The 26349-nt window shown below is 45.4% G+C and overlaps 3 protein-coding genes across 5 annotated transcripts; 1 reads left to right on the top strand and 2 right to left on the bottom strand.

Moving 5' to 3' along the window:
• On the top strand, positions 427-2211 carry LOC8069409. The gene is made up of 5 exons (XM_002447502.2): positions 427-712; positions 814-936; positions 1042-1293; positions 1380-1544; positions 1722-2211. The coding sequence occupies exons 1-5, from the start codon at positions 584-586 to the stop codon at positions 1989-1991; spliced, it is 939 nt and encodes a 312-aa protein (XP_002447547.1). The 5' UTR covers positions 427-583; the 3' UTR covers positions 1992-2211.
• On the bottom strand, positions 2427-7760 carry LOC8085746 (aspartyl protease family protein 1). Of its 3 annotated transcripts, none has more exons than XM_021462928.1 (10): positions 7055-7760; positions 6823-6958; positions 5504-5727; positions 5197-5421; positions 4979-5114; positions 4773-4846; positions 4585-4684; positions 4420-4480; positions 2993-3064; positions 2427-2922 (listed from the first exon to the last, which is right to left on the bottom strand). In XM_021462928.1, exons 1-10 carry the CDS (start codon positions 7369-7371, stop codon positions 2714-2716), a joined length of 1554 nt encoding a protein of 517 aa, XP_021318603.1. In that variant the 5' UTR covers positions 7372-7760; the 3' UTR covers positions 2427-2713. The 3 variants fall into 3 exon arrangements, with proteins under 3 accessions (XP_021318603.1, XP_002446191.1, XP_021318604.1); XM_002446146.2 differs by having other exon boundaries at positions 2427-2868; positions 7055-7748; XM_021462929.1 differs by having other exon boundaries at positions 7072-7184.
• Positions 20472-21422, bottom strand: LOC110436413. Its single transcript, XM_021463505.1, has one exon. It carries the CDS (start codon positions 21420-21422, stop codon positions 20472-20474), a length of 951 nt encoding a protein of 316 aa, XP_021319180.1.

Here is a 26349-nt window from a genome sequence, read left to right as displayed (position 1 = left end):
ATGAAAATGCGTGGGGGGAAACTGACGGGCGCGGTTACCAACGTTTGAAATGACAAGTCCAGACATGACAATGCCATGTGGGCCCGCGGTTTGTCCGCATGCCGCTTTGCAAATAAAGGCGCGTCGGCTCGTGGGCGATTGGAGTGTGCGTGCAACAAGTTAATGGCACGGTCGGCCAGAAACAAGTCTTTACCTTTTTTTCTTCCATAATATTTTGTTTTATAAACAGCTGATAGCAGTCAAAGGTAAACCGCACCAGTCCACGCAGCGGACTCCCCTGCACGGCTGCACCCAGCGATGCAGCGACCCCACAGGACCCGGGCGCGTACTCGGAGTAATTAATCCCCCACGCCGCATCTCGTGACTCGCGAGAGAAGAGATAAACGCTGAGCACCACAGGAATCGGCGAACTCGAAGACCACTTAAATTCCGACCGTTGTGAAGGGAAGCCACAACCCCCGTTTTAAAGCTCTCTTTCCCCCGATTCCATTCCATCCCTTCCCTTCTTCCTCCCACCACCGAATCTGAGGAACTAGCCGTTGGTGGCCGCTCCCTTCCACCTCCACGTCGCCCCCCGCCCCCCATGGAATCCGCCACCGTGGCGCTCGCCAGCCCCGCCTCCGACGACCGACGGTTCTGGGACCGTCTCCGCACCCGCGTCGACACCATCCTCGAGGACCGCCGTGACCTCCCAGCCGCCGCCGCCCCCACGGTGATAAGCCTGCTCCTGACGAAATTCTCTGTTTGCTTCCTGTGGATTTTGAATCCGATCCTGACGTGCTCTGTGTCTCGGGGGGCCGGGGATTGGCGCAGCGCGTGGTGGAGTCCGAGCGGGGGAAGCGCCTCCGGGAGGACTCCCTGATGCTCGTCCGTGGCCTCGACTCCGTCGTGGCGTCGCTGGCGCAGCTCTCCGACACCCTCACCGCCGCGCAGAAGGTTTTCCAGCAAACCACGCCCCCGGCATCGATTCCATCATCCTCTTCTCCGTCCGTCGTGATACAGATAACAGAATCTGTGTTGGTACCTGTGATCTTGTTCCAGGGAGTGAGTGCTCTGGCGACATGCTCTTCCCAGGCGAGGGGATGCGAGGGCGGCGCCTGCCCCGAGGAGGTTGAGGAGGAGGAGCCCAAGGCGAAGCGGATGTGCGGCGGCTCCACCGAAGATTCACCACGGAACAGCAATTCTCCGGCCGCTGGAGAGGAAACGGCGGCTGGTCCTGATGGTCTGGGGAAGGGGAATGTCCAGGCCTCTGCTGAGGTTGCACAGAGCACTAACCTGAAGCGGGCCAGAAATGTAGGTTGCATGCCACTTGTCCTCTTCTTCTCATGTGATCTTTATGGCTGATTTCTGATCCATTTTGTGTCTGAATGAATATGCAGCTGGCCGTTTCAATGGCAAGCAGAGCTGCTGCACTTGCCAGGGAGCTCAAGAACATCAAGTCGGAGCTGCACTTCATGCAGGAGAGGTGCGGTTTGCTGGAGGAGGAGAACAAGAGGCTCAGAGAGGGATGTGACAATGGAGTTGCCCCTGAAGAAGATGACTTGGTAATGCTGGAATGGCATCCTCATCCAATCTGCTAGTATCTGCATTTCAGGACCAAACAAAATAGACAGACTAATTGCAACATCTCGTATTTATGATATGATGAATTTGTTGATGCTTTTAGGTAGAATTAGTTGCTATTTTTAATGAGCATTACTCATTTGCATCGCCTTGTGCAGGTGAGGCTGCAATTGGAGGCTCTGCTTGCAGAGAAGTCGCGCTTGGCGCAAGAGAATGCCAACCTGACGAGAGAGAACCAGAGCCTGATGCAGCTGGTGGAGTACCACCAGTTGACATCCCAGGATCTGGATGACTCCTATGAGGATGTTATGCAGGGGATACGGCTCGACTTCTCATCGCCACTGGGGAGGATCAGCGACAATGAAGGCGAGTGTGAGGATGACGTTCCGGTCACCCCAGCTGAGGCGTTATGCTCCCCCGATGAGTAGGCAGGCGAACTGGAGGAATAAGATGGGTTTTCCGACGATGGAATTCCTTTGTACCAGCTACCAGGTGCCAACATTAGGCAGTTTTTTTTTTCCTAAGTGACCACTACCGGTGGCCAGTTTTTGATGTTCCTGACTGATAATAATCATAATAATTTATATACAAAACTTCTCTTTGTGTAATAATTTATAGTCATAAAAATTTATATGTGACTTCTCTTTAGACTTTTTCATGCTGGATGCAACAACAGGTCAATAGATCCCACCACCTAATTAAGATTATGATGCATCTTGCATTAAGGATAATGTTTCTGTACAAGTTTACAAAAACAAATTCTGGATAGGGATTTATAAGATTCATTAGTCTTGGAAATACACAAAGTTAATGGATTTGTAATTTCTTTCATCATACATAAAACCAGTGTTTGCAAAAGTATAGATGTCAACTACCCCATTGTTTTTCCCCTTTATATATCATACTGAAACAGTGAAAGCTGAGAGATAAACCCTTCAGGGGAAACAAGATAGGGGGTAGTCAGGTGGAATGGGAATGCTTGTACAACGAGACATCAAAAATCGGCATCACAACTAGTTACTATTGCCCAATTGCAGGCGTGTAACCACTAAACAATATTGTTCTCTATGCTGTACCACCTAGTCAAGCTCTACAGTATCTACTTTGATAACTAATTTACAGCCAGGTTAACCAAAACTAGTCAGAAGAATCAGAACGTAATGGCCAAGTGGACCAAAATAAGCATCATGAGCAAGCTATCATATAATGCTGCTGGTGATGAATTGTTCAGGGGCCTCAACTGGGAAACACCAGGGTTCCTTGTTTCCTGAGGAGAGTAGTTCTCAGTTGTTGAAGATGAGAAACCTGATGAATTCCGGGAGTTGATGGAGAGAGGATTTGAACTATCAGTATCATAACCTTCATTCCATACGGAACATCATGAGCAAATTTGTTTGGGACAAAATGGAGTAATGCATGTTTTACTTACAATTAAATTTCTTCCATCCAAGAATTTTCCTTTCTCGATCGAACACCACACGAAGACCAGTCATGAAATTTTCTGGAAAAATGGTAAACTTAAGTTGTAATCAGTGTGTATATCATTTTAGGTTAAAATGACAAGTTTTCAAAAATCTTGAATGATTGTTCCAAAAAAGGTTATTTCAAAAAAGTTTAACTTAAGCTTGAATGACAACTTCACTGTTTCTTTAGGCAAACTGAACCATGTGAGATTATTTCACTTGGATACATAAAAGGACGACGGCAGTAGAAAATTCAATGTAAGCTGGACAAATAACTACATAACTACATAAATTTCAGAAGACAATTTCAATTCAACATAAACAGAGGTACTTGCTGGCTGATAATGTCATATCATATCTAGTTACTCAGTAGTTAGTCAAAAAGTTTTTATTCTTTTTGAACTTGACTAACTTCTGCAATTTTTTATATTCTTTTCAAAAGAAATGCTTTAAATTTTCTGTCTCAATAGGTTCAATCTCTAGTTTAATAACAGCATTAACAAAATATCAATTTTATCCAAAAAAAACTTCAAATTCTGTTTGTTCACCAGTGCAGTAATTAGTCCAATATTTGAATCCTTTTTGTTCTCTTCTCTTCTACATTCAATGAACAGCTACATTCCTTCCTTTTAAAAGGAGTTTAAGCAGCCTAATAGCTGCTAGTACCTACTTACTTTCATGTTGCAACTACCACCAGTGATCGGTGATCACAACTTTTGAACCAATATGTTAGTAGATTTAACAAAAAAATATGTTAGTAGATTTACCCCAAAAAAATCAATATGTTAGTAGACACTAAGTAATGTCATGATCATACAGAACATGAGTTTCTACTATTTACAGACAGCAGATAATATATGTCTAGGACGTCACATAAGTCAAGAAACACCACCCAATTGAAATGATGTCCACATGTTGATAATGGCAATAATAAGGAACAAGTAATTAACTCAGATTATTTTTCCAATCCTTTTGGAGGCAGGAAAACTGGAAAAGTACCAAACATTGTGTCTGGGAAAAGGCAAATAATAAAAATTGTGGAGCATGAGAAAATGTTAACGACTGTTAGGAAACAATATAGCATTGCAGCAATCACCTACAAGTATCTAAGGGCCTGTTTGGAACTTTGGATGGTGGTGACCCTTTTAGTCCCTAAAGACCCAAACAGGGTGACTAAAGGGGTAACTAAACCAATTAGTCCATTAGTCCCTTTGGGGGGGGGGGACTAAAGGGGACTAAACAGCCAAAAAGACACTCCCCTATCCCTCCCAAACCCTATCATTCCCGAATAAATGAAGATTGTGTGCATTGATTAGGGCCATTTTGGTCTTTGTAAAGTAGCTTTAATGATCCAAAATTCCAAACAGGAAGAGTTACACGATGTTGAGCTTACGTCCAATAATGTTGAGCTTCCTGCTCTTGACAATTGCCAGGCAATAAACATACTCATGCTCCTAGAAATGTCACATACAAATGGTTACAAGATGTTATGACACAAAGACATTATTTCAATCTTATACTATATAGATACAAATAGAGAATCATGATCTCAAAGTACCTGAATGGAGATTACTTGCCCTGGATCAATAACAGGAAACAGACTTCCAGAAACTGTTCTTAGGATTATATCAGGAATTGGAAACCTTGCTTCACTAGAGCTGGATAAGTTTAGTTTAGATAATTATTTTATCGTTGAGTGGCAAAACATATAATGATGGTTGAGTATATAACAATTCAGAAAATAACCTCAAATCGTAGCAATATTCGAACGGAATCCTGGAGTCAGCAGCATGGCGATTTGCCTGAACTTGTGCATGAAACTATAAAAGAGGGACACAGCAACAGTTACATGGAAAATTTCTGTCTTTTTGACCAGAGACAAATTCCCATTTGGTGAAAAAGTCCTTGTCAATTTTATGAAAGACAAATCATATATTAGATGTTTTACTTACACTCTGGGTAATATAAGTATACGCTGGGTCTGCCAAGTATGTGAAGGAGGTACCAGTGTCGAAAATAGTAATGAAGTCCAAATCTGTTGGTTTATTTCCAATAGTAATCCCACTTATAGTGATGGCATATGTGGGACTGGAGAACACGAAATAAACAAACGAGGAATTAAATATCAAGAGGTGGAGGTTGATGTCAAAGGTGTCAAGGGGTTGCTCACTGTTGTTGGTTGATGTTAAGAGGTGTCTCTTCTTGGTCTGAGCTGCCTTGGTCTCCAAAGCTGATTCTCCCAATACCATCACGACCAAAGCACATCGAGAAGGAATTAGATGTCAGACCTTTCTGTGCTAAAATGCTGGGAACGGAAACCTCATCTATTCCAAGTCCAAAAAGACCATTAGGAGCAGCAGCATCCAGAAATGACCCAGTTTGAGTCTGTCCACAACTAATGAATAAAAAGTAAAAAGTTTCAGACACCGTATGTAATATATTTTGTAAGTAGATCCAGATTCCAAAGAAATTATTACCCAAGCATTATTTGTGCCTTGAGAATTTGAGGATGGGCATTCTCTGTTGAGAGATAAAGCACATCCTCAACTAAAAATCCAGAAGATGATGTGCCCGCAGAGACATACACCATCTTGTATGGACATTGCAATGCTGTGGAGCATTCTTTTTGAAGATCACAAAAGTTGCTATTGCACGGAACTGCTTTGCTAGTTGATGACATACCAGGGATGTAAAATGTAGCCTGAAACTCAGATGGTGACATAAATGATAAATTTCCAAGAACATACATGTAATCAGTTCCAACATATAAAAAAAATACTGTCATACATCAATTTCCAGATCTTCGGTATGCACACGAACCGTGAGAGAAGTAATAGGAAAGAAAACTGGTATACAATACATAGTGAGAAGTGCGAAACAAATAGTGTTTGCTGCACTACTACACAACAGTGTTCTTGAGCCACAACAAACAGTTTATGCATCATCAATCTACTTATACTGTAAACAGATACTGAATTCCCACCACCACACATTAATGTGTAGCCTTTCACACAGCATGCCAGAATGTCCCTTTACTAAATGCAGCTTCAAATTCTCTTCACTGTGCTACAAAATTATATTAGTACATGACTTCTATAAACGTCCCATTTTACCGAATTCAGCTTCAAATTTTGTGTTTGTTTACATTCATGGGTAGCAGTATGGAAGTGAAACCCACTAGGCAAATAAACACATTTTTCAGATGAAAGAAATTATCATTAAAACCCTTGCTATTACATTGGTTTTAGATAATGGATAAAATCCGGTTGCGGACCTCTTTAAAGAAAGACGTCAGTCTAAAATGATTACAAAGTCTGATGGACTCACTGAGTTTAACATTAGTCTAACCATGAGCATCCTCAAAGCCTTGCTGTTACATGAATAGGCATATCAGAAGATTATAGAATAACTGTAATATGAGCCTCACATGTCACAGTTTAGAGTCTTGCAGTATAACAAAAATGTTGCTAGGGAGGGATGCATTTAAGAATAATACTTGCAATTTGATTACCTAATTACAACATCGATGAAAGGGTATCAAGAGAAACAGATCAAGAAATAGCAGTATACTGTCTCTAACCATGAAGCTAGTTACTCAGAAAACAAATAAAGGCAAGATACAGCACAATTTTAGCATGCACTAAATCCTGAATACACTGAACAATTCATCATAAGTTTCTGAAGATGGAATCCTTGCAAACACACGCAGTGTGAACTGACCCTCAGTTCTGAGTCCTATACCATCTTCCAACAAATCAAAAGATCCACAGAATTCTGATGAGAGGTGAGTTCTTACTGATCCAGAAGCTGCAGTAGCTGGCGGCGTGCAGCCGTCACACTGGCAAGGCAGCCAGAAGAGGTCGCTGCCTGTGTCCAGCGCCACCATGAACGTCTGGCCCGGTGTGCCAACGGTCACAAGAGCATAGTGCAAACTACACCAGAATCCAGAGAAATAATTTTCTGGTGAAATTCTCACACACGGAAACGCAAACATATACAATTCTGACAGAGAGAGAGAGAGGCCTTACAATCCGAGGTTGCTGACCTTGAGGGTGGCATTTCCCTCGGCGAAAGTGAGTGGAGGTGTGCCGCTTCCACCCCCTCCTGCAGCCGACACCGCGCGGTGGCGATCGTGCCCGGCAAGGGCGGCGACGTACGCGGCGCTGCCGGGGGCCGGCCACCCGCCGGGGAGCGCGCGCCCTCGGGCCTCCGCCCACCGCCGCAGCGGTGCGGAGAACCGGTGGTGGAACTCCAGCGACGGCGCAGTCGAGGCGGCGCCGCGGCCCCAAGCAGCGGCGGCGAAGAGCGGGAGCAGGAGCAAAGTGCTGCGGAGTTGGGAGCTCATTGGAGAGGTGGCCGCATGTGATCCGGCGAATCGGAGCTCGGATAGAGCTGCTTGGGCGCTGGGAGGAGCGACGGCCGTCGGGCGGCGGCGGGTTCGCAATTCTGCGGCGACAATGACGGCAGCGGCGGCGGCGTCGCAATTGGCGGGGCGGTGCGCGCTGCGCTGGGTTGGTCTGCTTTAGATTGTCGCTTTGCTTGCTTTCAGATCGTGGGTTGTTAAAGACCTGCTACGTCTTTGGTCTGTGTCTGTCGGAATTGCCTTCTTTAACTTTGGTAAATAAATCTAGTATAAGTGCCCATGTGATTTTTGTTTTTTTAAAAGAAAACACAGACCTCGTGTGGAGATTTCACCCACCGTTCCGCAGTTTGTTGTTTTTTTCTTGAGTTTCCCCTCTAAATTCTAAATTGCTCTCATAGTTGTCGTGGGTCACTCTATCTTCTCACTCTTGCTATGGAGTAAAGTTGAGCATTCTAGCCACACGGTATGACCTGTTATGCTGTCCTGGTCCACCGTGTCTGTCTGATGGGCCAGGCACGACACATGGGCTATTTTTTGGATCGTGCTAGTCTAAAGAGCGTGGGGTCCAAAACATCATCGGGCCAGTCTGTAGCATGCTATCTAAAAAGTCCAGGTTCAATTCAGATTTCAACAAGTACATAAGATCTTCACTTATTACAAGTTAACAAACTAACTTACATAACTTCACATATTTCACATTTCAACTAAGTAACAAATTCACAAGTAGTTCACAGATAACATACTTCACTAAAAGATCAATCACAGAAAGATGAAAGCCAATATGATTAAAATTTTAGCAATTCGTGCACAAGCCAGTGGCCCGCACCGGAGAGATGAAGGTGAAGACATGCGGCGGCAAGAGCACCTCCCTGACAGACGGCGACAAACGAGATCGACCAATGGAGGACAACGAGCGGTTAGAGAGAGGGCAGAAGGAAGAAGAGAGTACAAGAGGAGATATGTAAGATTTTAGCGGTGGAGGGGCCGCCGAAGACGAGGAAGACTACGAGAAAGGCGACGCAAGTGGCAGGCTAGACGAGAGAGGCCGAGAGGAAGAGCCTTATCTACAATGGGAGGACAACGAGTTGAGATCTCCAAGATCCGGCGGTGGAGACGTCGCTAGAGATGAGCAAGATGACGTTGGTGGTAGGTGGTCGCCGCCTCGGGCGGCGGCGACATCGAGGGTGAGGATTAGGGTTTAACTCGAGGGGAGTGGGGGAGAAGAGGGTGCAATGCGGCGCCCTCATAATGGGGCTAGGGTTTTCGATGGGGATGAGCAGCGCCGCGGCGGGGGCTTATATAGCCCCCTGGTACCAAGCCACGGTCATGCCTCCCATTGTGGATTGAGCCGTGGTCAAGGTGACGGCCCAGGCATGGCCTATGGATCGTGTTGTGCTTGGCACAGGCTTGGAGGAGCCCGGGTCGAGCTGCGCTTAGGCTGGGCCCAAAAAAACTGGGCTCTGTGCCATGCATTTGGGCCCCGGGCTACATGCTCAATTTTACTAGGGAGTATGTGGGGGGGGGCAACGGTTTCACACAGGAATGTAATGAACACAGGCGTGCAAAGCGAAGGCGTCCTAGGGAGGGTGAGAAATAAATGCGGATTAATTGCACAATAAATTGCCAAAATAGCCTTCCTCGGAAGAGACACGCCCCTAGGTATTTATAGCCTATACTCGAGGACATATTGAAATTACAAAAGGGTTGATGATCAACTGGCAACGTCAAGTATAATGGCCGAGGGCAACATGTTAATCCTCTGTGCCCTTTCCACCCAATCCTAACCCTAACTAAATGAATGGGGCCGTTGGTGGCTTCTTGTCCGACCACCTCCACGGTCCTTGACGAACCCTCGTCTTGACAGTCGAGGGATCTATCATGATGGTGACTTCTTAACAAGTTCAAGGAAGAGGCATGCAAGTCATACCTGGAAGGCTATTTTGGTAGGCCGGGAGGTACTGAATCTGGGGCTAATGAAACAAATAGGGGATGATTCACTGACGGACATTGTTGACACTTACTAACACCACTTGAATACTAGGTTGTCATCCCCAGCATGACACTAGAGTGTACTATGATATTTATACGCACACAGATAAATCCGCAAGCGCACGGATACCGTTGTAGCTTTTACCTGGTTAAAGGTTTTATCGTATCCACAGGGGAACGGGAGAACTGATCTATGCTCTAACTTAACCTAGATAGATAGGTAGGTGTAAATAGGAAAGATGGTAGAATTGAATAAGAACAATATTAAAGGTAAGATAACAATGTGTGATAATATGGGAATAGAGAGTAGAGCAATCTAGTATATGGGTGATGGTAGGAGAATAGAGAGGATAACATGATTTCTCTACTTCAAAGGGGTATGTCTATGTCTAGGACGAACCACGTGATAAGAATACACCACAAAGGATGCTTATTCATAGGCCGATAAACCCTACCAGTCCTGCTAACGGGAGGTGGACTACAATGGACCAACACAGCTGTCACCTACGTGGCCTACCACACGATCCGGCTAGACAGGGGATATCCACAAGTAATCTAGGTCTAAGCACCACGCTTACACCTATACTACAACTCTAACCTATAGGGTCCTATAGATTAAAAGTACTCAAAAGAGTTGTGAACCAGAACATACATGAATAGTAATTGCATAATGAAATAGAAGTAGATTACCAGAGTCATCCCATGAGCAAGCTTGATTAGAGCTTGATCATGGTGAAGTACAACCAGAGGAAGAACCGACAGGCCGGCCTCTCCTCCAATCCTCCCTCGCTCTCCATCTCGCTACTATCTATTAGTTTAGAGAAGAGAGGAGAGCTCTCATCTCCAAACCCTAGCTTTTGCTCTGTCTATGAATAATGAATAGGGATCAAGGGGTGTCTCCTCCAGGGGCCAAGGGCCCCTCCAAATGAATGTGGGCCATCGGATCAAACCGACCTTAATCGCACGGTTTTCCTTAATCCCTTAGGTCGGTGGAGCATCATCCGCGAGGCGGGGCCTGATTGGCCGAGATACCTGGGCGAGCGCCCAAGGGGGGAGGGCGGGCGCCCTGCCCCTGGGCCTACTCGGCCTCCCGTTCGTTCCCGTGGCTTCTGGAGTCTTATGGATGATAGAAAATTGCACGGCACGTTAATATCTCTATGTAAACCCGACATGTGGGCCTTTCCTCCATATTTCGTGATAACCCCCTACAGAAATAGACAAACACCAAAACTCATGGAATTCTGTCAGATAAAACCCTAAGTCTGGGTGTCGGTTCCATTTGGATCCTTTTCTTTATTTATTCGATGGTTAAATTTGATACTTAAGCAACAGACATCTGGCGTGATCGGTGGTTCCCAAAGCATTTTTGGGCAAAACCATTAACGCCACAAGATGGTCAAGAGGTATCTTGGGTTTTAGTCTTTCAGAGCTAATCACAACGAATGGGCAATGGGCTATAGCGCACTATTTATTTGGAAACAGGCAAAATATATAATAGACAGGAACAAATTCAAACAACAATCATATTTCACAATCACAAATCACAAATCGTAGGTGTTTCACAGTTTAAATGTTTAATACATAACTAACTCATAAGCATAATGCATGACTGTATAGTGCATAACCACAAGTGTATAAGCACAGCACAACAAATAAGTGCATGACAACATGATTATAGATAAACAACAATAGCGCGCAAATACCGGCGGTATGGCGCTATTTCATTTTAGCGGCGCTATAGCGCGCTATAGCGCCAATAGCGCTGATAGCGTAAAAATGAGGTATAGCTTCTCGTCGACTTATTCCGGCCGCTATAGCGGCGCTATAGCGCGAAAATAGCGCGCTATTTAAAACATTGGTTTCAGAGCTAATCACAACGAATGGGCAATGGGATGCTGAGAAAATCCACCAAATTTTCATCCCAGTGGATGCAGCAGCTATACAACGTATACCTATCCGGCCTCGGCTGGATGACTTCTGGGCCTGGGAACCTGAGAAATATGGTGTATGTTCAGTAAAGTCCATTTATAAGCTACTTGACATGAGAAGATTGAGTAGCATTGTTGGAGACATGGCGAGTGCGTCACAGAATGAGGTTTGGCAGAAAATTTGGTGGCTCAAGGTCCCACCAAAAGTCAAGGTATTTTGGTGGAGAGTTATCCATGAGTTTCTCCCGGCCTGCAAGATCCTTCATGACAGACATATTGAGCCAACATCAATTTGTGAAGTTTGTGGTGCTGAGGAGGAATCAGTAAGGCATGTCATGTGCGAGTGCACAGTAGCCCGAGCCTTCTGGGAGCAGCCAAAGGATATGGCAGGCGTCAAGCTTCTAGATCTTCACTCGTTGACATGGGCACATGACATAGCGTGTGGTAGAGTTGCCACGGGTGAGAGTTCTCATCTTTTGCTTGCGATCTTTAGGGCTTTCTCATCTCTAGCTATTATGTATGCTTATATATACCCTACCTATTCTATCTCTTGCAGCACGTGGGTCTCAGTTGTCAGTTTGGCCGTGTCAGTTGAACTCAGAGCCAAGCCCACGAGTACGGATTGAGGCCAAGCCTCTTGAGTGTCAGTTGTCTGCTTGGTTTTGAGAGTTCTTGCGATGGTGCATTGCAAGAACGTTAGTGGTTTTACTAGTGGCACTCTAGGAGGTGACGGGGGAGATGATCCTCCCCATCGTTTTACAGCTACAGAGAAGGGAAAGGGCAAGAAGGTGCTAGCCAAGAAGAGGAAGTCTCGCGACCGAGAGGCAGAGATCATTGAGGCAGTTGCAGCAGCAGCAAAGGCAGCAGAGAGAGGTGGTCGCTCAGGTGCTCTGAGGATTGGATCTGATCTCACACCAGCTCAAAGGCTTGTAGTGCTTGAGATAGAGCAGCGACATGGGACACCACCTGGCACCATCATGCTAGGAGGTTGTCGTGTCAAGATCGACGTCCACGAGCCTGGACAGGAGGAGACCAAGACTGAGGGATAGGCAGATCCAGAGGCGGAGGCCTAGGCAGAGGGTCATGCAGAGGCTTAGCCAGAGGAGTAGCCCCTTCGTAGGTCGACTCACGCTCGTACTCAGGCAGCTTCTAGGTCTAGTACGCAACGTCAGTCTTCCTCGTCTCCTCGCTCTACCCCAGCACGGGGCATCCCAGCTTCACGACCAGCTCCAACTTGGATCCACAAATATTATACCCGAGCACCTACTTGTGAGATCCAGGAGCTGAGGTTTGCTCCTTTCACTACCTGGTTTCTAGCAGCTAGAGATCAGAGGGCACACGCCATGTTCTATACAGTGGTTCAGGAGGATATGTACATGGCGTTTGTGCACAGTCAGACTCAGTTCAGGGAGCATAGAGTACTTGACCTCGAGGTGCTAGGGAACGTGGTAGGTGTGGACATCAGGTAGTACTTCACCTACCTACCAGGTCTCCTAGGTCTTCTTGCTTTGCTAGGCACCTATGTCGAGGAGTGGGTGCGTGAGTTCTATGCTTGAGTATGGATTACCCCCGACCACAGTTACATTCACTTCGCCCTGGTAGGCAGAGACTATAGAGTGACAACTCAGAGGGCACGAGAGAATTGAGGGCTGACAACGTCTGACACCAGGATACACCAGCTGTGCTATGGCAGTTTTGAGCCTCCTCGTTGACCCCACAGTGGTGAGCTACCCCCAGTTGACTTTATCTCACCTTGTTTTCGTCCGCTTTTCACTAAGGGGTCCAGCTGGTCAGTTGGAGGTCTTACCCGTCCTGCTCGCATTTTTGATTTTGTGATGAGGAAGACACTTCTCCCTAGGCCTGGCTACCGTGACGGGTTCACTAGGATCCAACAGTGGTTGATAGCTCATCTGATTGCTCAGAGGCAGTTCGATGTTTGGGACTTGATTGTTACTGAGATAGAGGATACCGTTGCTAAGGGTTTCCGGGGTCGTCGTCAGCTACCCTATGCACATTGGATCACCCAGCTTATTCTTTGTGCTAGAGTAGACCCTCTCCCACCTCACATCTAGAGGGAGCTGACAGAGACAGTCATTGTTTTCCCACACTACGACTAAGGATGAAAACAGTCAGAAACGGTCGAAAAACTGCTAAATTGTTTTCTACTTTTACATTTGAAATACGAAAACAAAAACAAAAACGGTAAAGTCGGACACGAAAACAAACACAAACTTATGAAATATCGAGAATTTCGAAAACGAACCAATTCGATCGGATTTATGTCGAACACGGTCGATATATGAAAATTCAATACGAAATACCGATATATAGTACCAAGTGCATGACTAAGTATATACAGGATCAAGTTCAAGTGCATATAATAATTAAGAAGTGCATGATCCTTGGTCTTAGGTATTTAATACAATAGCCCACACATAAATACAAGTCTAGAAAAGCAATTAATAGCTAACATGAACGCAACTAGCCACCAGTAAAAAGAGCGCAGATGCATGGTGAGTAGTCTGTAATTGGGCTGTGTGACCCTACAGTTGACTAAATTCGGTTTAAACTAAATTTTGAATTCAAAATATTTCAAATTAAAAGTAGAAAAGTAGAAAACGGTCGAAAAATGTCAAAATCGTTTTCTACTTTTATATTTGAAATAAGAAACATCTAAAATATGAAAGCGAAAATGATAAAGTCAGACAAAAAAAATACGAATTCGATCGGCTCAAATATAGAAAGCGGTTCGGTTCGGTTCGGGATATTTCCGTTCTGTTTTCATCCTTAACTACGACCCCCACCAGATGTTGAGGGCACACGTGGATCTACGAGCTCCAGCACCTCCTCCAGCACCACACGATAGGGCACCACCACCCTCACCTAGAGCTACTCGCAATTCAGGGGTAGCTCCAGAGAATGAGGAGGAGCAGGACATAGCTATTGGGGCAGTTGCAGATACCGAGGCCGAGGAGGAGATTGAGTTTGCTTCTGATAGCTCGGATGATGACTATCATCTGCCTATTCCAGATCTTCCACCGAGGCAGCACGGCCACGAGGCAGGAGGTTCCTCTAGTGCCACAGACCCAGCGCTTCTTGCTATTCTTGAGGGTATGAGGGCGGATCGGTAGAGGGCAGCTGAGAAGCAGGCTAGGAGAGACAGAGAGCAGGCTGCAGTTAATGTAGCCATGCAGGCTTGGCAGGATGAGCTTGAGCGACAGCTTCTCACCTTTTAGGAGCAGCAGTTAGCCTTCCAGGCCCAGCAGACAGCGCTGATGGCAGCTCTCATGGCAGCTACAGGGATTCAGCTACCACAGGTGCAGCTCCCAGGCACATCCTCTGTCAGGTCGCCGACTCCAGTGTTATAGCCCAGTGGGCTATAGAGTTAGTCTCAGCCTCCGCTCTAGCTACCTACTGTTGGCACTTCTTAACGCAACCACCGGATATCGGTGATGGCGCCCGAAGTGCCTGGTGTGGTAACTCTATTAACTATTGGATAATTCCGCAAGCGCACAGAAGGTACCGCTGTAGCACTTCACCCGGGAGTATTCCAAGGTATCGTAATTTATATTTTCCCAAGGGAAAGCAATAGCTAGAAATGCTTGTAAGAAAAGAGATCCTATCTCAACTTAGTTACAACTAGTGCAGAGAGGTGGTAACGAAAGGTGAAGGAAGGGATGATGATGATCCAGAGATAATCAAAAAGGATAACTACAAGATAACTAGAGTAGAGTAGCTAGGTGGGAGGACAACGAGTGAGTACAGGTTCCTAGGATATCTAATTCTACTCTCGTGAACTAATCTTAATCAAATAGCAAAGACACACTAGATTGATACCTTACTAATGGCTGCCAGGGATAGCCGAGCTGGTAAGACGCTTAAAAGGTTTTTCACCTAACCCCTTACCGAAAGCGACTATTGGGCTTATGGACGCCTTATCTTTTAAGAACTAGCTCGTACGTGAGGAGAACCTAATGCCGCCCACGATCTGTCACCTACTAGGGAGTGCGCCCCTACTTTCCGTCCGAGCCAGCGACACCCAAAGGCAAGACCTAGCCTAAGCACCGCGCTTACGCTAACTCTCACTACTCTAGCTGCGATCAAACAACTATAGCACCTTGCTAAAGGCGATGGGAAACAGCCACGAGCTTGTTACAGGATCACAATCTAATATGTAACTACTAAAGGACAAGATAGAACACTACAATACTATTGCAAGAATAATATTGCACAAAGTAATACTTAGAAAAGTAGAAAGAGAATATATTAAGAAAACAAGTCTTACAGGAGAAAAGATACAAGAGCTATACCAGACTCTCCAGAAGACGACTCCGGAGACCCCGAGCTTCGCTCGACTCAACTCTAACTCCCACACTAGACTACTACTACTACTACTCACTTGTATCTAGCTTGGATCACTTGAACCTTGAATTCATCATGCCTTGGAAGGGTGAAATCAGCCTCTATTTATAGGGAGAGGTGGAGTAGGGGCTACTCCACCGCCACGTCATCGATCCGTGTGATCATGCCTCTCCACCCTTGGACCAAACCGACTTCACAACCGCCATTTGATCAACGGCAGGGGCAAACCAACACGTGAGACATGTGGGGAAGGTCGGTGGGAGGCCACCGACCCTGAAACCGCCTTACATGTGGGGTCGGGCGACCCCACTCCTGACCACCTGGGCCCACCAGCAGTGTCCACAATGGTCCCTTATGTCGGTGGAGTAGGTGGCACACCTGGGTCCCACCAAAGAGGGGTCGGGCGACCCCCTCCCTGTGGGCCCAGGGTGTCACCTGTTGTCCCCTCGATCTCCTCTTGATGATTCTAATGTTGGCTTTGTCAAATAATGTCTTGAATTTGTTGTTCCTGCATGAACAAGCTAAGAGTACAAGTGGAACTAGTTATGGATAAAATATGTTCATGTCATGTCATTTCCCCTTGCAACCGAGGCATGTTGACGGTGTTTTGTATGTGGATTTCTATGGTATATCCACCGTCAACAAGATCCCCCAAGCTTAACCTTTGCTCGTCCCGAGCAAACAATCAAACTTAGCCTCGGTGGATCAGGTATTGTTACTATGTTCACATTTCAAGAGTACCATGTGTACAACAAAGTTCTTCTCTTTGCATGAAAAATTTAGCTATATAAACTTACCCATATTACCTTAGTCCCTTATGGGGCTTATGGCTTTTCCTTTGTCTTAGGTGGTTGAAAGACAGAACCGTTTGACTTGAGCACTAACTTTCTCATTCTTAGCAAGTTTCATATCAGAGGTTTTGTGATATTTTCAAAAGAAAACTTAAATGTTCCTCATATGGTTCTCTCATGTCACTCAAATGGTGTATAATTCCTCACCAAGGCATATGATAGAGTTGCCTTCTCTATTTCATCCTATTTCTAAAAGGCTTATGTGGAGCTTAAGGTAGGGATGAAAGGAGATAGCATACTTACTTTGCATGTGTTGCGAAGTCAAAGCTCGGATCCTTGAAGAGAAGTGTCATACTCCCAGATCAAGATGTGCAAGTGTGATATATGGTGGACTAGGTTGCTCCTTTATTTGCTACACTCTCTCTACTTGTATATTGAGACATGGCTAGCATTTTCTTTTTCTTCGAGCTTTATGTGCTCATTTTTTTTTTGTGGACTTGCACATGTCCATCTTTTTATTTCATTTTGCCTAGGCTTTTGATGTCTCATTTACCAAATAATGCTTAGAGAGAGATATTCTAACATTTAGAGTATGAAGCAACCTATTTAGTGGATGCGAAATACATGTGGTTGCGTACTTCCAGTGTAGAAGCAGCTATATATATGTGGTGTGTACGTGATCTTGATCTTAGGAGCATGAAAAGTCTCTTAACAGGGGTCAACAAGACTTGACGACACTCAACACAAAGCAAATAGCTTATGTGGAAAGGTTGCAATCATGTAAAGTAGATATAGCTGTGGTAGGAATTCATCACCATTGAGGAACAATTAAGGTTTTGATCATTTTAAGAATAAATCTCTGATAATCATGTATGCTTAGAATAATATTATAGCAGCTCTTGTCTCACTATCTCATGTCCCACAACAACTTAGACTTAGTTCTAGCACTTGCAACCCACAAAGTTTTCAGGTTCATGGCAGTTTAAGTGAGCTAAGTGATCCATACTTGGAGAAATACTAAGTTGTATACTAGGTACTAGAGAAACATTAACAAGCAACTAGTCATCATTTCCATGAGGGATATAGACATACATGAAGCATATATGCTAAAGGGAAATGCTATTTTTTTTTTAGAGCAAGAATGATAAAATGCATGGAAATAAATAGGATAGAATACTTACCTTGGTGGGGGAGAGGATCTCCCCCAAGCTTGTCCTTCCTCACTGGGGTGGATACGATGGATATGGTGGATATGGTGGAGGATATTGCTGTGGAGGATATTGTGCAGGAGGAGGTGGATATGCATGTGGTGGTTGAGGAATGTATGGTGGTACGGGCAGGTGATATGATGTGTAGGCTTGGCACCAGTTTCTATTGCTGCTCTCCTCAAAATTTTGGATTTGCTGTTGGGTTTCCACAGTGGCAGTGTGAATGGCTTCATGGTTAGTACGCAATGTAGCCATACCTGATCTGAGTAGCTCCATGTCATGACGGTGACTGCGGTTTCCAAACTCCTGCGAAGAAGAAAGAGACAACCGGGCACTACGTCTCCTCCCCGTCCCGGAGGTGTGCATGGCATTGGAAGTGCCCTCATTATCTGAATCATCTTGCTGTTCAGCTCGGGACTGTCCACGTGTGAATGGCCCTGCAAAACTTCTACGTCCTCCAACTCCAGGAACATTAGGCATTAACGGGTGGCCCCCGTATAATTTTAACTCTGGTTGTGGCAAAATGAGTCTTGCATTTGATTTACGCAATATAAATTCAATTGTGTCATTGGGGCCACGCGTAATTACTTTTGCTTGAATGAAATGATATTTTCCTAACACAGTTCTAGGAGTGGGTATGTACTGGATGGTGTCATCAAGGATCAAAATGTAATCACACAATTTTGTAATTATAGAGGTGAACTCAATTGGGTCATTCTTCCGTGCTATAGTGATCCAATGATGTACCATGGCTTTTACCGGTGCAATACGAATTCTATTCACCATGGCATATAGAATTCTATTATCAATTTCCCGCACAATCCGAATGTCATCTCTAGGGAATAGAGTGATGCCTATCCATTTGTGCATGAACCGTAGTGTGGGATGGCAAATATGGCTAGTACGTGGGTAAGTCTTTCCAATTAGATTCTCCCTAGTTATTTCATGCCAAAATTCTTGTCTATTAAAACCCCTTGTGGCAACTTCTACGTTGGTTTTAAAATTCATAAAGCCTAAACATGCAGCTAGATGGTCCCATGTGAAATCATAATCTTGGTTTCTTAGGCGAAAGTAAATGGTTGTTTCGGTTACCCTTACGGTGCTCAAAAATTCTAGAGTGAGAATCTTGCTACCTAGGTGTTCCGAAAAGTCCCAAAATTCACCCCATCCTATTGCAGCAAAGACATCAAAGAATTCCTCATACATACCTGTGTCTTTGAGGAATTTAGGGTCAATTACCTTGGTATGCTTGAATTCACGGTGGCGTAGATGGTTAAGCTTCTCCATTTCTTCTACGGTGAGCAAAAGTCCGGTCTCTATATCTTGCATCCGTAGAGGTGCTGCTTCTTCATTAAGTGGTGTTTGCTGTGGCATGGCCTCATGCTCTTGCTCCTCATGAGTCTCAGAGGGAAGTCCCTGATGAGAGGAGTACTCTTCTACCGAACTCATGGTGCCATGGGAGCGCCTTGATGGGCTTCCGCTAAACGCTCCACGCACTTTCTTCCCTATGTTCTTGAGTGGATTCTTCATGCTAGATCAAGAAAATAACGAACACCACTTCCACCAGAGAGGTTAGTTTAGATTTTAACTCTTCTTACCGGCTGATTACCCCTCTTGATTTCTCGACGGGTGAACACTTGAGCAATAGGGAAAGTGAAAGGAAGAGTGTTGATGATTTTCTTGAGTTGCTAGTAGAGGAAAGTGGTTGTGAGTGAATGAGTGAGTGGATGGAAGAGAGGACAAGTGCAGAGGGCACTTTGTCAGGGTCGGCCGACCCCTCTTTTTCCACGAAACCACAAATGGCCAACACCTTGTGTCAAGGAAAGATGGATGGGAAAGAAAGAAATAAGGAATGCTGCAGGGAGGGGGTCGGGCGACCCCATCACCACCTCCTCTTTGCGCTAGCTGTTCACCAGATTGATGATGAATGTGTGCCATGGCTGGTTCCCCATCTCCACTCACTCTCTCCTTTCTTTTGGATGTTTTCTCAAAGAATCTCTTCTTGGAATGTGGTGAAAGAGAAAGGAGGGAACAAGACAAGACTAGATGGGTGGATGTTTGCTCATGAGATGCTTCACGGGATGAGCTTCTCAAAATGTTGATTTACTTAAGGCTTTAAGCAAGTATCTTTCCCATACTTAGCAAGAGTGATTTGTCTAGGGGTTGCTTAAGTGACTTTAGAAAGAAGAAGATGGTTTTTGTTAAGTTAGCAGTGTCTCCTAATTTCACTTACGTTTTAGTGGAAGCAGGGGATGAGAACTAGAAACTCTAGCTCCTAGGGTGAGTGTCGATATTTATGAGTCTTTATTTCTATACTCACTCTCCCTACATTACTTGTGCTGCCATACACCAGAGGAGGAGAGGAAGTGGGGCCAACCATGGGGTCGGCCGACCCCTCCTCTCACTCTTGAGTAATGCTGGGCACACTACACTAGTAACAGAACAAGCACATGCAAGAAAAATAGATGAAAGAGTTAGAGAATTCTCATGCAAGGTTCAATTCGTTGATCAAGTGGGATTACATGAGTTGACATGGTAATGTTTTGGTGTTTTCTTGAATGGAGCATAGCATGTCATGACAGGAAGTGGCAAAGGACACGAGATGATAGGTGGGGGCCACCAAAGTGGGGTCGGGCGACCCCCCTTTGGGCCCCACCTGGTGTCCACCTTGCTCAGTGAGTTTTTATTTTTACTTTACTTGTCTTAACTCAAGTTGATAGAAGGGTTGGAAAAGATGAAGGAAGTTTAATAAGTAACTTAAAGTTAAAGGTCAGTGGGCTTACCTTGATGGAAGAGCTGTTACCTCAGGTCCTTAGAACAGGACCTCCTCCTTGAGTTGATACAGAAATTTTCTTCGGAGGTGTCATCGGTTGTATTACCTTCTTCTTCCATATTTTCTTGCTCTTTGCTCTTGGCGTTGGATTGGTCTTTTTCTTTGGCCTAGTTATGAATGTGACGGTTGCCACATCCACTGCCAAGATTAGTGAGCATTGCACTACCTTTGGTTTGAAGTTAAACTTCTCCTGGGCCCCATTGATTGTAAATTGAATTTCTCCGGCTCCAACGTCAATATGTGCATTAGCAGTGCTGAGAAATGGTCTTCCCAGGATAAGTGGAGTCTTTTCATCCACCTCCATGTCGAGTACCACGAAATCCACAGGGACCAGGAACTCGCGTATCTTTACGGGGATATTCTCAGCTACCCCCGCAGGATGGCGAATTGACTGATCCGCTAACTGCAAATGTATTGATGTAGGGGACAAAACAGCATGGGTTAGTTTATCAAATATTACCTTTGGCATGACACTGACACTTGCTCCCAAGTCGCACAGTGCATGCTCAAAGTGATGTGTCCCAATGGAGCAGTCGATGGTAGGACATCCAGGGTCCTTCTTCTTTTCTGGTAGTTGGTTTAGTATCGCCGCGCTGCATTCTTCTGTTAGCTTAATCACCTCAGTTGTAGGCAGCGGGCGTTTGTTGTTGAGGATGTCTCTCAAATACTTGGCATAGGTTGGAACCTGCATTGCATCAAGTAGTGGAATTTTGACATATAATTGCCGAATTACCTCAACAAACTTCCCGAATTGTTCATCGGTGGTTGGCTTCCTTGTTCTTGGAAATGGCAGCAGAATGTTGGTGTCGTAGAACTCGTGCGGAGCTGTCTTTCCATAGAACTTGGTGTTTTCCTGCTTAGATGGTGCTTCTTCCTTGTCTTCCTCAACTTCCTTATCTTTTCTTGCAGTCTTTTTTGTCATGTCAGGATATGGTGGATCACGAGTGGTCTTACCCCCTCTCGTGGTCACATTAAAGATATTGCAAGAATTTACCGAAGAAGGAACAGTAGCAGCAATTTGTGCTATTTGAGACTCTAAAATTTTATTAAAGTTTAATTGGTCCTTAATAGAAGAAACAAGGGAATCCATTTTAGCAGTTAATGATTCAAGAGTCTTGTCATTAGCTAACAATCTTTTGTTCATGCTTTCATTGATTTTAGCTTGATTAATGACAAGTTCTTTAAGTGAAAGCCAGTTAGAGTTACTAGAGTTACCTTGGCCCTGGAAGCGCGAAGTTGGTCGTCCATTGTTGAAGGATTGCACAGCTTCATGGCTTGCATTTTGCACCCTGCTCCGTTGGTTCGCACGTGCAGTGGCATATTGTTGGATGGCCTCTCGATCTTTCTTTACCTTGGCTCGTTCATCCAACTTCTTCAACAAGAACTCCATCTTGTGAGATATTTCATTTACCTCTTCAATGGTTTTCGTGCTTCTCTTCTTGAGTTGAGGGCGTTCTTCTCTCCATGTTTGATTTGTCACTATGTTCTCAATGAGAGTTTTAGCTTGAGTGACATTGAGGGAGGTAAACGCTCCTCTTGCGGCGGCATGAAGGTGGCTACGAGCTACTGGAGTCAGCCCATGGTAGAAACCTTGAATCAGGAGCCACTCTTTAATTCCATGATGTGGACACTCTTGAATGTACTCCTGGAGACGTTCCCATGCTTCGGGAATAGTCTCGTCTGCCTTCTGTTGGAAGCTTGAAATCTTTGCCCTCAGAGCAGATGTCTTGCCTATTGGGAAGAATTTCTTGAGAAATGCATTGGCACATCTTCTCCAGGTGTTGACATCATCGGGTTGAGCGTAAAACCATTGCTTTGCCTTCCCAAACAATGAGAATGGGAATAGGCGAAGGCGGATGGCGTCGGCCGTTACCCCTCTGATGGCAATAGTGCTACACACTTCCAAAAAGTGTTGGAGATGTGCATTTGCATCTTCATGTGGCTTCCCACTAAATGTACTTGCTTGCACCATAGTGATAAGTGATGGCTTAATCTCAAAGTCGACATCTTCGACCTCCACCCTCGGTCCAATGGTAACATGGGCAACTGATGGAGATGAGAAGTCGGAGATTGATGAGGAAGCCATTGACTGGTAGAGTGTCGGTGCTAAGCCTCCTTCCTCAAGTATGAGCTGGATCTCCGATAAGTTACTAGACGGTGTCTAGGACTCTGTCGGGATGTCTCAGGATTTTCTAATGTGGCCTTGAATTGGAACTCACTCATACAATGCCCTGCTTCACAATATAGAGAAACAAAGGCAAGGGGTAAACCCCCCCTACAACTAATTGATACTAAGTTGATGATATTTTTTTTTTCGGATTCGTTCTTACTAAGATTTCTAGGCTATGCTTTCCCCGGCAACGGCGCCAGAAATGCTTGTTGGCACTTCTTAACGCAACCACCGGATATCGGTGATGGCGCCCGAAGTGCCTGGTGTGGTAACTCTATTAACTATTGGATAATTCCGCAAGCGCACAGAAGGTACCGCTGTAGCACTTCACCCGGGAGTATTCCAAGGTATCGTAATTTATATTTTCCCAAGGGAAAGCAATAGCTAGAAATGCTTGTAAGAAAAGAGATCCTATCTCAACTTAGTTACAACTAGTGCAGAGAGGTGGTAACGAAAGGTGAAGGAAGGGATGATGATGATCCAGAGATAATCAAAAAGGATAACTACAAGATAACTAGAGTAGAGTAGCTAGGTGGGAGGACAACGAGTGAGTACAGGTTCCTAGGATATCTAATTCTACTCTCGTGAACTAATCTTAATCAAATAGCAGAGACACACTAGATTGATACCTTACTAATGGCTGTCAGGGATAGCCGAGCTGGTAAGACGCTTAAAAGGTTTTTCACCTAACCCCTTACCGAAAGCGACTATTGGGCTTATGGACGCCTTATCTTTTAAGAACTAGCTCGTACGTGAGGAGAACCTAATGCCGCCCACGATCTGTCACCTACTAGGGAGTGCGCCCCTACTTTCCGTCCGAGCCAGCGACACCCAAAGGCAAGACCTAGCCTAAGCACCGCGCTTACGCTAACTCTCACTACTCTAGCTGCGATCAAACAACTATAGCACCTTGCTAAAGGCGATGGGAAACAGCCACGAGCTTGTTACAGGATCACAATCTAATATGTAACTACTAAAGGACAAGATAGAACACTACAATACTATTGCAAGAATAATATTGCACAAAGTAATACTTAGAAAAGTAGAAAGAGAATATATTAAGAAAACAAGTCTTACAGGAGAAAAGATACAAGAGCTATACCAGACTCTCCAGAAGACGACTCCGGAGACCCCGAGCTTCGCTCGACTCAACTCTAACTCCCACACTAGACTACTACTACTACTACTCACTTGTATCTAGCTTGGATCACTTGAACCTTGAATTCATCATGCCTTGGAAGGGTGAAATCAGCCTCTATTTATAGGGAGAGGTGGAGTAGGGGCTACTCCACCGCCACGTCATCGATCCGTGTGATCATGCCTCTCCACCCTTGGATCAAACCGACTTCACAACCGCCATTTGATCAACGGCAGGGGCAAACCAGCACGTGAGACATGTGGGGAAGGTCGGTGGGAGGCCACCGACCCTGAAACCGCCTTACATGTGGGGTCGGGCGACCCCACTCCTGACCACCTGGGCCCACCAGCAGTGTCCACAATGGTCCCTTATGTCGGTGGAGTAGGTGGCACACCTGGGTCCCACCAAAGAGGGGTCGGGCGACCCCCTCCCTGTGGGCCCAGGGTGTCACCTGTTGTCCCCTCGATCTCCTCTTGATGATTCTGATGTTGGCTTTGTCAAATAATGTCTTGAATTTGTTGTTCCTGCATGAACAAGCTAAGAGTACAAGTGGAACTAGTTATGGATAAAATATGTTCGTGTCATGTCATTTCCCCTTGCAACCGAGGCATGTTGACGGTGTTTTGTATGTGGATTTCTATGGTATATCCACCGTCAACACCTACTCAGAGCCAGCCATTCTTGACTCCACAACACCAGGTTTCCTAGGGTGCCATCTCTACTGGTTTTGAGCAGACACCTCAGTTTACACCACTGCACTCAGGCTTTACACCTCAGTCTACCACTGCCTCGAAGCTTGTGTTGGACTCCTCAGCTAGACAGGACATCTCATTCTCGTACAGTGCTTTGACTGGGCAGCCTACTTCACCTCCACTGCAGGCTCCTACAGCTTTTACTTTGCTGGTCACCACTACAGAGCGATTGTCATCATCAGTGCGTCGTCTGAGCAGCTAGCACCGTCTTCTACAGTTCTAGAGACGTCAGTGACAGCTACAGAGTCAGTGCCAGCCTGCTCAGTAGGTCTTGAGACTCTAGCTCAGACACAGACAACCACAGAGCCCACCGAGCCGACCAGATTGCTACTCTAGCTCGTGCTTCTTCAAAGGGTCAGTCAGCCTCCTCAGAGTCTATGGCAGATGGCACAGATGATGATGCAGCTCAGTTTGAGGCCGTGCCACGGGACTCCTCTGCTCCACCTCCACCTTCTTTGTCTTAGGTTTTTGGCGCTTGATGCCAAAGGGGAGAGAGAGTAGAGTATGATAGCGATAGGGGGAGCTTGTGAGTGGGTTGATTATATTGTGTGCTACTTCTTCATGCATCATGTTTACCTTTCATGCACTTTTGTGAGATACTTTGGTTTGTGAAGTACACTCTTAGGGTTGTGAGACATGACCTATGCTTTATTGTGATATATTTATGTCACATGTTGGCTCATATTACTTTGCTTCCGCGTCTTTACTCCGATTTATTATGAGCCATATGTTGTTATATCCTGTTGTAGACATCTCACATATTTGGATGTAGGATGTTAGACTTGGTTGATATAAGCATGCCTAATATCTCTTTGTTCTTATTGTCTCATGCTTATAAAAACCAAGTCATTTGAAAACCTCACTTCTTTCATACTCGAGGTAATTGTCATCAATCACCAAAAAGGGGGAGATTGAAAAGCATCTAGGCCCCTAATGAGTTTCGGTGATTAATGACAATGTTGATTACTATGACTAACGTGTGTTTTGCAGAGGCAAAGTCATTTGAGTTAGGTCATGGTAATGGTGATCGATGGACTAGATCATTCATGCCGACTTAATGGTGGAAATTGTTTCAGTTTTCAAAGGATTGTTGAACATCGTCGAGACTAGACTAGGTCTAAATGCCATTTGGTGAAAAAGGGCACTTAGAGTAGTTTAGGACTTTGTTTTCCTTTGACCATACTATTAAGAGGGGCATTGAATGGGTAGCTTGACCTGGGCAAGGCTTTAGGTTTAGGTGTGGTGCACACTTGGTACACCTAGCATTAGGCAGCTCTGAGAAAGTCCTTAGATCGAGAGGAACAAACTTCGTTTTGGAAAGATCGAGTTTCGATGAAGTTTGGGTGCCTAAGTAGGCACCGGACGCAGCACCACACGCTATGTGAGTGCGTCCGGTGAGGTTGACTTGAGTCAGAGTGACTGGGTGCCTAGGTTAGGCAGCGGACGCTCGCACCGGACTCACTAGGGAGCGTCTGGTCTCATACCCAGGGAGGTCTGCAATAGACCAGGGCAACGGACGCTAGCACCAGACTCACCGAGGAGCGTCCGGTCCCATACCCAGGGAGGGTGTAAAATTCCCCTCACACCGGACGGTGCCACCGGACCCACTAAGGGTGTGTCCGGTGCTCTATCAGAGAGAGTACAGTTAGCCGTTGCAACATTACAAGCGTCCATTACAATGTGTCATCGGACGCTCGGTGCAGTGCATCCGATGCAACATTACAAGCGTCCAGTGCTCCTGTTTTCAGTGTAAAATGATTGGCCGGTCCTTGGACTTGATGGTGAGTAT

The sequence above is a fragment of the Sorghum bicolor genome, chromosome 6 (assembly GCF_000003195.3).
Source record: "Sorghum bicolor cultivar BTx623 chromosome 6, Sorghum_bicolor_NCBIv3, whole genome shotgun sequence".
Lineage (NCBI taxonomy): Eukaryota > Viridiplantae > Streptophyta > Magnoliopsida > Poales > Poaceae > Sorghum > Sorghum bicolor.
This window is presented reverse-complemented; position numbering and strand designations above follow the sequence as displayed.